The 14,156-nt window shown below is 35.1% G+C and overlaps 1 protein-coding gene and 2 pseudogenes across 1 annotated transcript; all 3 read left to right on the forward strand.

Annotated features, from left to right (window-relative positions):
• Positions 1-6,168: 6,168 nt before the first annotated feature.
• Positions 6,169-7,753, forward strand: LOC149496609 (uncharacterized; annotated as a pseudogene).
• Positions 7,754-9,909: 2,156 nt separating this feature from the next.
• LOC149496610 (putative disease resistance protein At1g15890) lies at positions 9,910-10,505 on the forward strand. The gene is made up of 2 exons (XM_089720387.1): positions 9,910-10,009; positions 10,126-10,505. Exons 1-2 carry the CDS (start codon positions 9,910-9,912, stop codon positions 10,503-10,505), a joined length of 480 nt encoding a protein of 159 aa, XP_089576513.1.
• Positions 10,506-11,152: 647 nt separating this feature from the next.
• On the forward strand, positions 11,153-12,826 carry LOC149496611 (putative disease resistance protein At4g27220; annotated as a pseudogene).
• The last annotated feature ends 1,330 nt before the right edge of the window (positions 12,827-14,156 follow it).

Raw genomic sequence — 14,156 nt, forward strand, 5'->3', positions numbered from 1 at the left:
ATGTTTATAGGCTAGTGAGTGTTTCATATGTTTAGTATTTGATAAGTACAAATAATTAAAATTTTAGAATTATTTTACCAATTAATCAAACAATTATTTTTATTAAATACTTGTATTTTAAACACTAACATCTAACCGCTATGAATACCCAAATTTTGAGGCTCAAGAGCCAGTTTTCCCCGGACTGCAAACAGTCCGGCCGGACCGGAGGCCATTTTGGAAGTTCACCGAAAGTATGTCAATATGGTATTTGACACATCCGGGACGTCGCGAGGATCGCGGAACTGGTCCCGGAATATTTTTCGGAGGTCCGGAACTCCCGAAAAAGCCTCCGGAACGAAAATTAGCAAAACCACTGGGCACGGCGGCTCGGACCGCCGGACACGGCAGCCCCGGCCACCGACCCCGGCGGCCCTGGCCGCCGAAACAGTCCGATTTTTGCCTATAAAAGCAGCCTCGGGCCTTCTGTTTTCCTCACCCAGTCTGTGTTGACGGACGCTCCTTCTCCCTCACGCTCCTTGCGATTCTTTACTGCTTTTCTGCATTTTAGTTTAGCTTTTATCGCTTTCTTGCTTTGTTATTTGGTCACTAAAGCTAAATTAATTAATATTCCCTTAACGAGGAGCTTAACCTGGAGTTGAGAAGTGGCTGTCGATTAAATCAGGTATGTAAACTAAACTCTGCCTATTTAATTTTAGCACTTCATGCATGCTTCTCTTCTACTCCTAATAACTCTACAACTGCATAAATGCATTCATGTCATCACTAGGCAATTAAATTTGCCTCAATTAAACATAATTAGGCTTAAATGCCCGATTAATCAATAATCGTGGTATTAAAGCCTAAATCCGACAATATTGACTTAAAATACCTAGTTAATTAAATGGCTATGGTATAGTTACCTTTATTTCGAACAGTCCAGGCTTAAGTCCAATTAATCAATAATTGTGACTAAAAAGCTTTAATTAAACACGTTTTCTCTCAGCAAAAAATTGCCTACATTGCAATTAAAGTAATTAATTTTGGCGACAATCGCCCAATCATCAGCTTTTGGCATAATTTGCCTAAATCAATTTATTTTCGCTGAAAGCCTAAAAAATAATCAATTTTGGCGACAATCGCCTAAAACAGCAATTTTTGGCAAACTAATTGCCTAAATCAATCTTTTTGGCTGAAAGCCATCAAAATCAACATTTTGGCATCAAATGCCTAAAAAATCAACTCTTTGACAAAATGTCTAAACAAAATGCACAGAGCATACACACACTCATGCATAAAGCATCCCCTTTCAAAGCCCTTCAAAGGAGGCCTATCGAACTACGCTGACTTTGATCTTCCATTCAAACGGAAGTACGTAGGCACGTTTGGGATTTAACCCCGAGTGGCAAGTCGCATCACTTAAAATTGGTCCATATCGCATTAATCACCTTGCAAAGCATTCATTTCATGGTTAGTTTATCAGCATGACATAGACTCAGGATCCATCTCGGGTTTGCACACCATGCCTTAGACATTGGAATAATTAATCTAGTAACTAGATTAATTAAAATTAGAGTCACTTAGGGTTTTTCCTAGTTTACCCTAAAACAATTAACAAGGTGGCGACTCCACACGCATTCACGTGCATTTCTTCCTTAGTCACATACATTTGTATGCATTGATATTTGGGGAGGGGGTTCACACCGCTATTACAACTAACAACGAAAAAGAAAATTAAGCGTACATACAATTGCAAGAATAAGATCGTTCTCCTGCGGATGAAATCTTCCAAAAGGAAAATGTAGAAAGAACGAAAGACTAATAAATTTATCTTTTTCACGTTTTTTACCATTTATCTTATAATTTTTATGAAAACGGTTTTATATTTCTTGACAAATGCTAATGAATAAGGATGAATTTTGGTTTTAGGGCAATCCGTTCTACCACTAAAGTTGTTTTGTATTATGATTACAATAATTAATATTCATTTTATAACATAAATTAATGTAAAAAACAAGAAAAATGCCTCCAAAAAATGTTTAATTAATTCACCCTAGTTGATGATGTTAATTTCTTGGTGTAATAAAACAAAAGAATGGTGTTCATGCCTGCTGATATATATATATAAGATAGATTCTCAGAATTAAGAAAGGCAAGAAAATCAGACAAAAACCCATTACTGATTTCCTTTCTCATGGCAAAAATGTCAAACTTTTCTTCTTACTTTCTCCTTTAGCTCTATGTGTTGTTGCTATTAACCCTACATATGCATATGAGAGGACCTTGCCTGCTATTTCATTTTTGGAGACTCTGCCATTGATATTGGAACTAACAGTTTACTTAAATTCCTATGCAAGGGCTAATTTCCGTTACAATGGGATTGATTTTCCTCATCAGACCAACAGGAAGGTTCAGCATGGCTATAATATTGGTGACCAATTAGGTACAGTTTCAACAGTAGTACTATCTCTTTTTTCAGTTTGATGGCTATCTCTCTTTATATATACTTACTGCGTTATTTGTGTGTGGTTTATTATTATTTATTAGCAATGAAGTTTGGGTTTAAGAAGAGTCCAGCAGCTTTCTTGACATTATGAATCGGACAACCCCCATTCATTTTCAAAAAGAAGATTCAACGAGGTGTGAACTTTGCTTCTGCTGGGTCTGGGCATTTTCGATGATACTGGATCCAAAGCATGGTGAGTCCTGTTCTTAAGATTTTGTTTAGATATATTTTATACACTTGAAATTGATACGTATATTTAAATTTATGTTTCAAAAAAAAAAATCATTAAAACATCAATTTAATGTTAAATCTAAATACTGAATCGTTAGCCAATGATGTTTGGCTTAACAGTACAAACTTTTATCTTAGGACTTAATTATCCCAAGTTCGATCTCCAAGTTAAACCTAATGAGCCCTTGATGTAATATATAACAAATAATGTATTTGAAATATTTATCTCCTTGGATACTAGAAAAGAAATACTGAACAATTTCAATTGTCTTAGAGGTTGTTAAACTATTTTTTTACATGCTTCTATAAGTAAATAGGGAAACACAAACACTTATCTACACCCGGTGTATGTATCCATTTATACACTAACCAATTATAAATAATGTTTTAATTCAATGAAATATTTCACAAAACGGTAATATTTTTAAAAAAACTTTTGTTTGATTAGCTTCATGCATGGAACCATCCTAGACCCGCAAGAAATTTCTAAGAAGCCAAAAACAAGGCATTTTAGTTTATTTATATAAACTCGTTAATTTGAATCAACTTTACTTAGTGATGATAAACCTAACAATAGATTCTTGATTTGGTGGAAACCTGCAGAATGCAGTTGTGCCTCTATCGCTGCAAATTCAACAATTTAATACAGTCATAGGAATATCACACAAGTTAGAGGTCCAAAGGCAACAGCTAAGATTCTTTCCAAAGCTTTATACATTTTCGGCTTTGGAGCTAACGAATTCTTTGATTACATGCGGGCAAAAAACAATACACCCAAAGAAGAGTTCGTGCTGGTGTCCATCTGCATACCATGGTCATTTGAAGGTTCTATCCTGATCTTTTTTCCCTTTTATAGTACTGGGAACTTTGTTTAGGACAAATAACATTCACCTTTCTAATGGTTTTGTTCACCAACTTATGGGTTTTATCTTCTTTTTTTCCTTTTTTTTTTTTTTTCTTTTGCATGCTTGTATTATGACAGGATGTGTATAATATGGGTGCAAGGAAATTTGGTATAATAGGAGTTTCCACCAATTGGTTGTTGTCCATATGCAAGAGCCATTAATGAAAAAGAAGGTGGTGAAGGTTGTATGCAGCTTTTGAATGACTTTGCTCAAGCTTTCTATAACTCAACTCTCACTCTATTGCAAAGGATGACTTCAGAATTGCCAAACTTCAAGTATTCTCTTGGAAATACCTATGCTATGACTATGGATTGTTTGACAACTATCCTTCTTTGGTAATTATGCTTATCCCTGCCATTATATATACACACACACGCGTTAGTAAGGGTGAGCAATTTTCGGTTTCTAGCCGAGAAACTGAGCCAATTTATTTTGGTCAGATTCAGATAGTTATTTTAAAAATTTGATTACAAATCGGTTTGTATGTAAAAAACCCATTTGGTTTTCGATTTTTATCTGGTTACTGTATATAACTACCTTATTTTAAGTTCAAAATACTAATTAGATTTGGAGTAATCAAATTCAAAACCGAACCAAACCAATTATCATTTATTATACTATTTGGTTTAAAATTGATACATCAAAAATATTTTTGCATAAACCAAAATCGAGCTAATTCGATTTTGGCTCGGTTGCCGGAATGCTCACTATAAACATTAGACGTTAAAGAACTACTGTAGGGAGGAACCCACATATATAGGGCCCAAAAGGGGCCTTGGGCCCCCAATATAAAAAAAATTTCAATTTTTCTCGTTAAAAAAAATTGAAAAAAATATTTAAATTTGGCCCCCTCATCAATCAAAATTATAGTTTGACCCTTACTTCTTCGAACTGGGTCGGTACCTGTACTACTCAACATTAATTTGGGCTAAATTATGAAATTTTCAAGTCCTAATTAGTTTCCTCATGCACTGTTTTTTTGAAATTTTTATATGTTAAAAAGTTCCATTTATAAATTTTAGGGTTCAAGAACATCAAGACAGCCTGTTGTGGATTGGGAAATTACAGTGGAGAAGTAGGATGTTATGAACCTATAAAATCCAATTCTTTGTAGCAATAGAAGTGAGTATTTGTTTGGGATTTGTATCATCCATCCTCAAGCAGCTTCTCAATTGTTAGCTTACAGCCTCTACAATGGAGAGCTAAGTATATGACACCAATGAATTTTAGTCAATTGGCTGATGTTCAAGTTCACATCTAGGTTATTTATGTAATGGCAAGATAATAAATTTAAATAATTTCAAGAAATTACAAAATGTTTATCTCTCTCTCTCTCTAGCACCTCTTTTGAGAGGAAGGCTGGTTGGAATTGCTTCTTGGCCTGCTCATAATCATCCATTGGTTGTGTGAGTTACAATTTCATCTAACAAAAATATGTTTTTTCTTATTTGGCTTGATTAATCTGCAATCATGAAAATAATATTTTTTTTTAGGCTCCGTGTATTTGCGTAAAATAAATTGCTAGAACATATTTTTCACAATTTCCTGTTGTATAGAGCGTTTATGAAAATAAATCAATGGAAAATATTTTCCTAACAAAAAAAAATTAATTCATTTTCAAGGAAAATGACTTTCTATTTTCATGAGCGTAAAACATTTTTCGGATTTTGACAAACTTATTATAACCTTTTAAATTTTATAATTTTTTAATTTACTAATATCGATAGCTACCACTACCACTCACCGGCCACCACTACGGCCACCACCATTGGCTACCACCGTCGGTTACCAGTGGCTTTCATAATTTATCATTTTTTTCACTATTATTATATTAACAATAAAATTTTAAAATATGAAAATTTATTATTATTATTATTATTATGAATTAAAATTTTTTAATATTTTTAATGAATTTTCAATATTGTAACCGAATAACAGTTATTTGGAAAATATTTTTCAGTAAGTTATTTTTTGGAAACAGATGGAGCTTAGTTACATAAAGTTATCGTCCAAAAAATTATGTCAGCTATATATCAAACGGCTATTTGCATATCAAAATCAAAAATCTTAAAAACTTAAATTGTTGGTATAGAAAGTACACAAATTACAGAAATTTACAAGTTAAGTACATGATAACATTAATTCTTATATTTCAATTTTATACTTATTTTTGAAAATTGAACTGATTCAATATTTTTTAATTTTTGCCTTAAAATTCAACAAGAAGGTAATAGGATGACAACCCGATATGATAAAGTCCGACTTGAGGAAGACCCGCAAATTCCACCTAACTAAGCTGATCTGATATCAATTTACGGCTCGACCCGATATATAATCTGATCCAGATGATAGCGCAAATAAAAAGAAAAAGGCAACTATTTCCAGTTGGAAGTTGTCAAAATGGCTTAATTCTCATATCCTTGACGGCTGCTTGCTTAGCACAAAATATATTTGCTTAAGAGAAAATAGTTATTCGTTCGGTGCTTGCTTTGCGGTTTGCACGAGGTAGGAATCCTAACTCATAAGTTCTCGCACGAAAACCACCAGCCTGCAAATCGAAGACGAACAGAATGCTTTTCCGTTCATTTCTAGTTCACAAATCAATCTTTCACTCTCTTCAAGCTCATTCAAGACGCACTGTCCATCACCCAATTTCTATATTCCTTCGTTTTTCTCTTGCTCTACTTTACCATCTTCTTCACAGTCAACCCAACATCCGCCTCATACTCATTACAAACTGAACCATAAAGACTGGTTGTCTCCAAATGAAGTTTTAAAAAATTTTCGAAGACATTAAAGACCCAGATTCAGTTATCTCTATCTGGAATCAATACTCAAGAGAAAAGACTATAAACCCAATGAAGCTATTTTCACTGTTGTTATAAACCAGCTTGCCTGTGCCAAAAACTTTGATGCCATTGAAGAAATTATGGAAAGAAGTCAAATTTGAAAAGTCATGTCGTTTGTCAAACGATTTCTTTTACAATGTAATCAAGATTTATGGCCATTTAGCTGGTCGAATCAATAAATCAATAGAAACCCTTCTAGATATGCCCAAGGGTATAATTGTTGGCCAAATGTGAAAACTTTAATCTTGTGTTGAATATGCTAGTATCTGCAAAGCTTTTTTATGTAGTTCATGAGATATATGTGAAAGCTCCCATGTTGGGTGTAGAAATTGATGCTTGTTGTCTTAATATTCTCATTAAGGGTTATGTGAAAATGGGGATTTACAGTTTGCATTCAATGTGCTCGACGAATTTCCCAAACAAAGATGCAGGCCTAATGTGAGAACTTTCTCACGCTGATGCACTACTTCTGTGCAAAAGGGGAGGTGAATAAGGCATTTGGTTTGCTTGAGAGAATGGAAAATGAGGGTATTGTGGCGGATACAATCACTTTCAATATTTTGATTTCAGGGTTAAGGAAACAAGGAAGGATTGAAGATGGGATGGAGCTGCTGCAGAAAATGAAGCTCAAGGGATGCGAACCAAAATGCAGGGTCTTATCAAGAAGTTCTATATGGTTGCTTGATGCCGGGAAGTTTCTGGAGGCAAAAGAATTCATGGCTATGATGATTTGTGAGGCTAATAGTCCTAGTTTTTGCATCTTACAAGAAGTTGATTCATGGGCTTTGCAATGACAGGTGATTAGGGAGGTTGAGTTGGGTTTTGAAGCAAATGGTGAAACAAGGTTTTGTTCCAAAAATGGGGATGTGGAGAGAGATTCTAAGAAGTTTATTTTCAAGGACTGCTGCTTCTAATATCTGTATTAGTGAGATTGTCAATGGCTAGCATCACTGAACCTTTTGTGTTGAATTTATGCTTACCAGAAGTTGACGTTTGTTATTTGCCGGAATATGCCTGAAAGGATCACCTAATGAAACAACAACAATATATTGGCTGATTAGAGCAGTCTTTGATGTGATCATCTGATTCTAGCTGAAGATTTTCCCCGTCATGCTTTCCAACATCAGATACTTGCTTGGCCATATAAAAATCGAGCTTGTTCTGATGATATCCATTTGTGCTTCAACGAGGAACTATCTGAGTTGCACGTGATCAGTGGACGGCAGTTTGCTGTTCTGCCTTTGCAGTTCTGATGATATACGATCATATGGCTACTCAACTCATACGGACTGATCAATGTACAAACGTAAAATTTGATCCCTTTTCGTTTTTATTCAACATAAATTTCTGCAGAGATTTCGACTTCTATATCCCTTACCTTTTCTATAGACAACATATTATTCAATGAAATGCAAATTTGGGGTCTGCAAGATTCTTGCAAGTCAGTCTGTTTTCTGACGAGAAGGAAAATCAATTAGTAAGTGCCGTTGGGCCTCTTGTGATAACTGCTTGTTGGGCGCTCACACAAAGAATTAAAAGAAAAGCGAAAAAATAGAAATGAGACACGCAGAAATTTACGTAGTTTACCTTTAACTGTTTTAGAGCTACGTTCACAAGATAAATTCCGAATAAATAATTCCTCCACTATTAAAAATAGTAGGTATACAAAGAGAGCAATACAAAATAGTGGCACTCCAAGTGTTTTCCAAAAAAACCCTCCATAATAATTTCATCACTATTTCTCTCCTCTAGTTTTAGGAAACCTTCCTAAAACTAGATAATTCTCTCTCTCCATTTTTTTCTTTCTGTTGTATATTGACGAGGAAAAAATCTTCTCCTATTTATAAGAAAAGAGACACATTAATTACGTGTCTATGACTGAACGTGCTTGTCCTTTTTTTTTTCTCGCAGCCTTATTTGACTTTTTAAAAAAAACATGGGATTTCTTCTTCTTTTGTGTTTTTTTCTACAAGCACGTGCTTGTCCTTTTTTTTTTCTCGCAGCCTTATTTGACTTTTTAAAAAAAACATGGATTTCTTCCTTTTGTGTTTTTTTCTACAAGCTTAAGTGGGTCCCATATGTCAGAGGGATCCCACAGCAAGTGCTTGTTTTTTTTTCCAGGTTTGATATATGTATATATTTATTTGCTTAAAAAGTTACTGTTGCACCGACAAGAATATTGCAGAAGTTCAAACACCATTAATGTGATTAATCCTATAATTTTTTAGTTCTTTTTTTAATCTATGCCATAGAGTTAGACAGTTAGTGGCCAAGTTCTTTTTTTGTTTTTTTTTAATAATCAAAGGCTTACAGCTGGCCTGAAATTTGTGGACCCAATATCAGCTTAAATGGTGTCTGGTGTAAAATATCAGCTAGATATGCAATCTATAGAAGATTTTTATGTGGTACAAGGCGGCTACTACTGACTCAATGTCTACAAACCCACGCGCCTGCTAAGCTTCATAACAGAGGAGGGGTACAACTACAAAGTGCTAAGACGAATTTTATAGCTTTACTTTTCAAAGGCCTCACGACAAATATTTCTACTCTTAAAATAGTCGGTGGTTATTTTCAGTCAGAATATTGTATTATATTGTTTCCTTTACACAACAAGGAATTTGCTACTGATCTTCCTCTTACTGATTCAGTGAACCGTTTTTTTTCCGCGTACAAGAAAATTCAATTTTCTATTCTCAAATTCTTAAAAGGGAGGAGACACTGGCAAGGGAGTTTTGTGGTACTTAAAATAAATCAAAGTTAAGATCCATCAATCAGGTACATTTATTCTGAAAACTTGCAGATTGGATCTACCTGTCATTATTTTGCTTTGATTCTTGTGGTTACTAGTTGAAGAATTTTAAATGGCTAATTGCAATGCTATTAACTTACAACTAGTAGTTGAAGAAGTGAGTTGAGTGTTTGATTCTTGAAATCTTTGTTTCATGATGTAAAAGTAGCTTTTTCTCCACCCAAAAAAGGTTCTTTTGACTGCTTTCATGAAATCTTCTGATTCTTGATTGATTGCTAATAGTAACTAAACAAATTTTATGATTAAATTCTTATGTTTGATTTTTCAGCAAGGACTTACAAAATATTTGCCCTTATGCATCAAAATATAACTTAGAAGAAGTAGTTGAAGAAGAAAGTCGTGTCTTTGATTCTTGAAATCTTTGTCTTAATGTAAAAGTAGCTTTTTCCCCCTAGATGATTCCTTTGACCCTTCTTCATGAAATTTTGGATTCTTAATGGATTGCTAATAGTAAATAAACAAATTTTATGGTTAAATTCTTTTGTTTGATTTTTGATCAACGACTTGTAAATATTGTCTCTTATGCATCGATCTGTAGATGGAGCTTGCTGGGTCAGTTATAGAACTTGTAAACAAGTTATGGACTCCAGTAGGAACTGCTGGGAATATCATAGACACATGGACCAACATATGAGATTTGAGAAGGAAGTGAATGAACTAAACAGTCGGAAGGAAGATGTAGATTCAAGATTACGTGCAGAGCTTATTCCAGGGAAATTACTAAAAAGAGGTTGAGCTTTGGTTGCAAAATATAGAGACTATCAACGTGAAACTTTTGCAATTGAGCAAGAAGTTGCGAAGCGGAAATATCTTTCACGTGCACGCTTGGCAAAACTTTTTAAGAAGATAAAGAAGTGGAGGATCTTCGTCAAAAGGGTGATTTTGGTGACAGTTTGATGATTGATGAACCTGCAGATGTTGGAGAGATCTTACCTGTAACAACATTAGTAGGTGAAACAGCAAAAGAAGATGGAAGAAATTTGGACTGCTTGATGGATAATGATGTTAGAAAGGTTGGAATTTATGGCATGGGTGGTGTTGGAAAAACAACCATTATGAAGCATATCAACAACAGACTCCAAAGAGGCCGTGACAAATTTGAAAGTGATTTGGGTGACAGTGTCACAACCACTAAATTTGGGAACTTACAGAAAGACATTGCAGCTGCATTGAATCGAGATTTTGCACAATATGGGATGAAACAAAATGGCTGTCAAGTTATTTAAATGGCTGGGAAAGAGAAAAACTGGTTGTTAATCCTTGATGATATGTGGGAAGCATTCAATCTTGAGGATGTAGGAATTCCTGAGCCTACACCTGATAATGGATGCAAATTAGTATTAACAACTCGATTGCTTGACGTTTGTCGGAGAATGGATTGCAAGGATATCAAAATGGGCTTCTTACTGAAGAGGAGGCATGGAACTTATTTGTGGAAAAAGTTGGAATCAAGTTTTTAATACCCCGGAATTAGAAGCAACAGCAAAACAAGTTGCTGATGAATGTGCCTGCTTGCCTCTTGCAATTATCACTATAGCTGGTAGTATGAAGGGCGTAGATGACATATATGAATGGAAAATGCTCTAGAGGATTGAGGGAATCTACAAAGGGGCTTAGTGACATGGGTAAGGTGTTTGAGCAGCTAAAATTTAGTTATGCGCGTTTGAAAGATGACAAGTTCAGGCAGTGTCTCATATATTGTGCATTATACCCGGAGGACTTTTTGATCAAAAGGACACAGCTGATAAGGCATTTGAGGTTTAGGAATAGTAGATAAAATGAAAAGTAGCAAGCAGAGTTTGACAAGGGATACTATGCTAAACAAGCTTGAAAATGCTTGTCTTTTGGAAAGCATTTGATAAGAAATATGTGAAGATGCATGACCTAATTAGGGACATGGTAATACAGATGAAAAGCATGGATCGTCAATCCTTGTAGAAGCTGGAGTTCGGTTAAGAGAATTACCAAATGAGAACAGATGGATGGAGGAACTTGAGAGCGTATCCTTGATTGACAATCACATATCAGAAATTCCTTCTAGATTGTCACCAAAATGTCCAAAACTTCAAACCATGTTACTGGCACAGAATAAAGATCTGGTTAGAATTCCAGATTCTTTCTTTTCATGCATGCATGTTTTGAGGCTTCTGGATCTGTCTTTATACTGGAATTAAGAATTTACCAAACTCCATCTCACATTGGAGAATCTTGTTGCATTGTATCTTAAGCATTGCAAACGATTGCAGTCCGTGCCTTCTGTAGCAAAGCTAGGTGCACTAAGGGAGTTGGATCTAGATATACTGGAATCCAACATGTACCTGAAGGCATGGAAAGTTTGATCAATCTCAGGTATCTTAATCTCTATGTGCGAGATCTAGAGTTACCAATCGGAATATTAAAGCTCTCTTGCCTTGAATACTTCGACTGTGGTGCAGATCAAAAAATTTGAAAGTAAAAGGTGAGGAATTGGTAGGCTTGAAAATGATAGAAAAAATTGAATGTCAATTACAGTTTATCTAGTTTTAATATATTTGTTGGGTCTCTGCATGGCCGAGTGCTGAGAAAGTACTTTCTACAATCTGGGAGAGGAGGACTTGTATACAGCTGAGACTTCAAAAAAGTTGTAAGAATAATTGATTATGGCATCAGTGAAAAGGCATAGAAGATTCACTTTTGGTCCCAATTGATGTTGAGTACCTGAGTATTGAGAGGTGCCACAATTTCAAAACCTTGAGCTATTTTTCAACACAGAAGAATGAAATTCATTTTAATTCAGGAAAAGAAAGCCTGGCAATGACATCACTTCTTTGCATGCTACACCACAATCAGTTCTTCCTAGTGCCTTTTCCAGTCTCACAGTTCTCAAAATCCAAGGTTGTTCAAATATAAGGAGTCTGTTCAAACCTGGGTTGCTTCTACTACTTCAAAACCTTGAAGAGGTTCTTATTTATGACTGCCCACAAATGAAGCAGTTTTTACAACAACAGATGAGCAGGAAGCAAGCAGCAGCAACCATTTACCAATGGAAAATAAAGGTATTGCCATGAGGTTTGTTCTCCCCAACTTGAGGAGTCTCTCTTTGTGTAGGCTACCAGAATTAAAAGCATCTGTCTGGGGTTGGTGCTTTGTCCTTCTCTCCTTTACATGACAGTTACTGCATGTCCAAATATAAGAAGGCTCCCGCTTGAGCTTCCGATTGTTGATGGTAGCATTTCCTCCACCTAATCTCGAACAGATCTATGTTCAAGATGAAAAATGGTGGGAATCACTGGAATGGGATCAACCTGGCTCTAAGATTGCCCTTCAACCTTTCTGCAAGTTTCTATATATAATTAATGCAATCTGACAAGGATAAGCTGTTCAAGGATCTGTAAATGCTCAGGCAAGCATTATTTTCTAGCTAGGCTACTATTATCTATCCTTAAAAGGCTCAAAGCTCACCAGGAGCTTGTTTGGGGTAAATGAATTCCATAAAATTGTATGGAATTCATTTATAAATCCCATTTTTCATGTTTGGTATAAATAAAAATTCATTTGAAGTTCCATATGTTTAATTCTATGGAATAGTTGTGCTTGGACCAAATTATTCGAAATTGATAGAATTTGCAAATGAATTCTAAACTTGAAGGAATACAAAAGCTAGTAAATTTAATAAATTTTAAGTGCAAGTTAGTAAAGCTATATAGTTTGAATTCTATGGTTGATCCAAAAATCAAATGAATTTCATTGAGTTACCTTATGAAATCAATGATCTCAACTACGACTATCTTGTGCTCACTGAATACACAATTAGTTTGAAAAAGCAGAATATCAAATTGTATTCTAATTTTTTTTTTTTTAAAGGTATATACAAGAATATATATAGGAGAATTGATACAAGCTAATTTTAACTATTGACCATATAATCAAGGACACTAATTATGCTTGAATTGATACAAGCTCATTATTAGCTATTGACCCTATAATCAAGGACACTAATTATGCTTGACTATTTCACAAAGATTACTAAAATCAAGCCTAAAATATCTCTACACAATTTACTCTATCCAACCCTCACCAACCGTACCAAGAGTTGGATTGTTAGAGCTAAAGAATCAAATCTGGCAAGGTTATTATTACAAACCCACTCTCCCGGTTCCCTTTTGATCGATTTAAGAAAACCTGGTTGGGTTTCTACGTTTGGTGATGGAGTTTTTGATGAGTTTCCTGAGTTCTTGACTCGTTGGATTATAAAGTTTTTGAGATCGGCAAGGCTTATTTAATTGATGCTCCTGACAAAGGTGGAAGCGTTATCCAAGACTTAAAATAGCATATTAATATAAAGAAAGTGGTGATTTCTTCGAGTTTTTATAAGATTGGGAACGAATTTGCAGATATGGTACTATTGGTTGACATGGGACGTGTCACAACCACTAAAATTTGGGAACTTACAGAAAGACATTGCAGCTGCATTGAATCGAGATTTTGCACAATGTAAGGATGAAACAAAAATGGCTGTCAAGTTATTTAAAGGCTGGGAAAAGCGAAAAAACTGGTTGTTAATCCTTGATGATATGTGGGAAGCATTCAATCTTGAGGATGTAGGAATTCCTGCCTACACCTGATAATGGATGCAAATTAGTATTAACAACTCGATGCGTGACGTTGTCGGGGAATGGATTGCAAGGATATCAAAATGGGGTTCTTACTGAAGAGGAGGCATGGAACTTTGTGGAAAAAGTTGGAAATCAGTTTTTAATACCCCGGAATTAGAAGCAACAGCAAAACAAGTTGTGATGAATGTGCCTGCTTGCCTCTTGCATTGTCACTATAGCTGGTAGTATGAAGGGCGTAGATGAATATATGAATGGCAAAATGCTCTAGAGGAGTTGAGGGAA

This window comes from Jatropha curcas, chromosome 4 (genome assembly GCF_041381405.1).
Source record: "Jatropha curcas cultivar XTBG-Jc1 chromosome 4, XTBG_Jcur_1.0, whole genome shotgun sequence".
In the NCBI taxonomy this organism is placed as follows: Eukaryota; Viridiplantae; Streptophyta; class Magnoliopsida; order Malpighiales; family Euphorbiaceae; genus Jatropha; species Jatropha curcas.

What these genes read in the sequence shown, in the direction of transcription:
- LOC149496610 (XM_089720387.1), top strand. Translation starts at nt 9,910, where the DNA reads ATGAGATTTGAGAAGGAAGTGAATGAACTAAACAGTCGGAAGGAAGAT. An exon ending in AGGGAAATTACTAAAAAGAG is followed by an intron (nt 10,010 to 10,125) that starts GTTGAGCTTTGG and finishes CTTTTTAAGAAG; the next exon opens with ATAAAGAAGTGGAGGATCTT.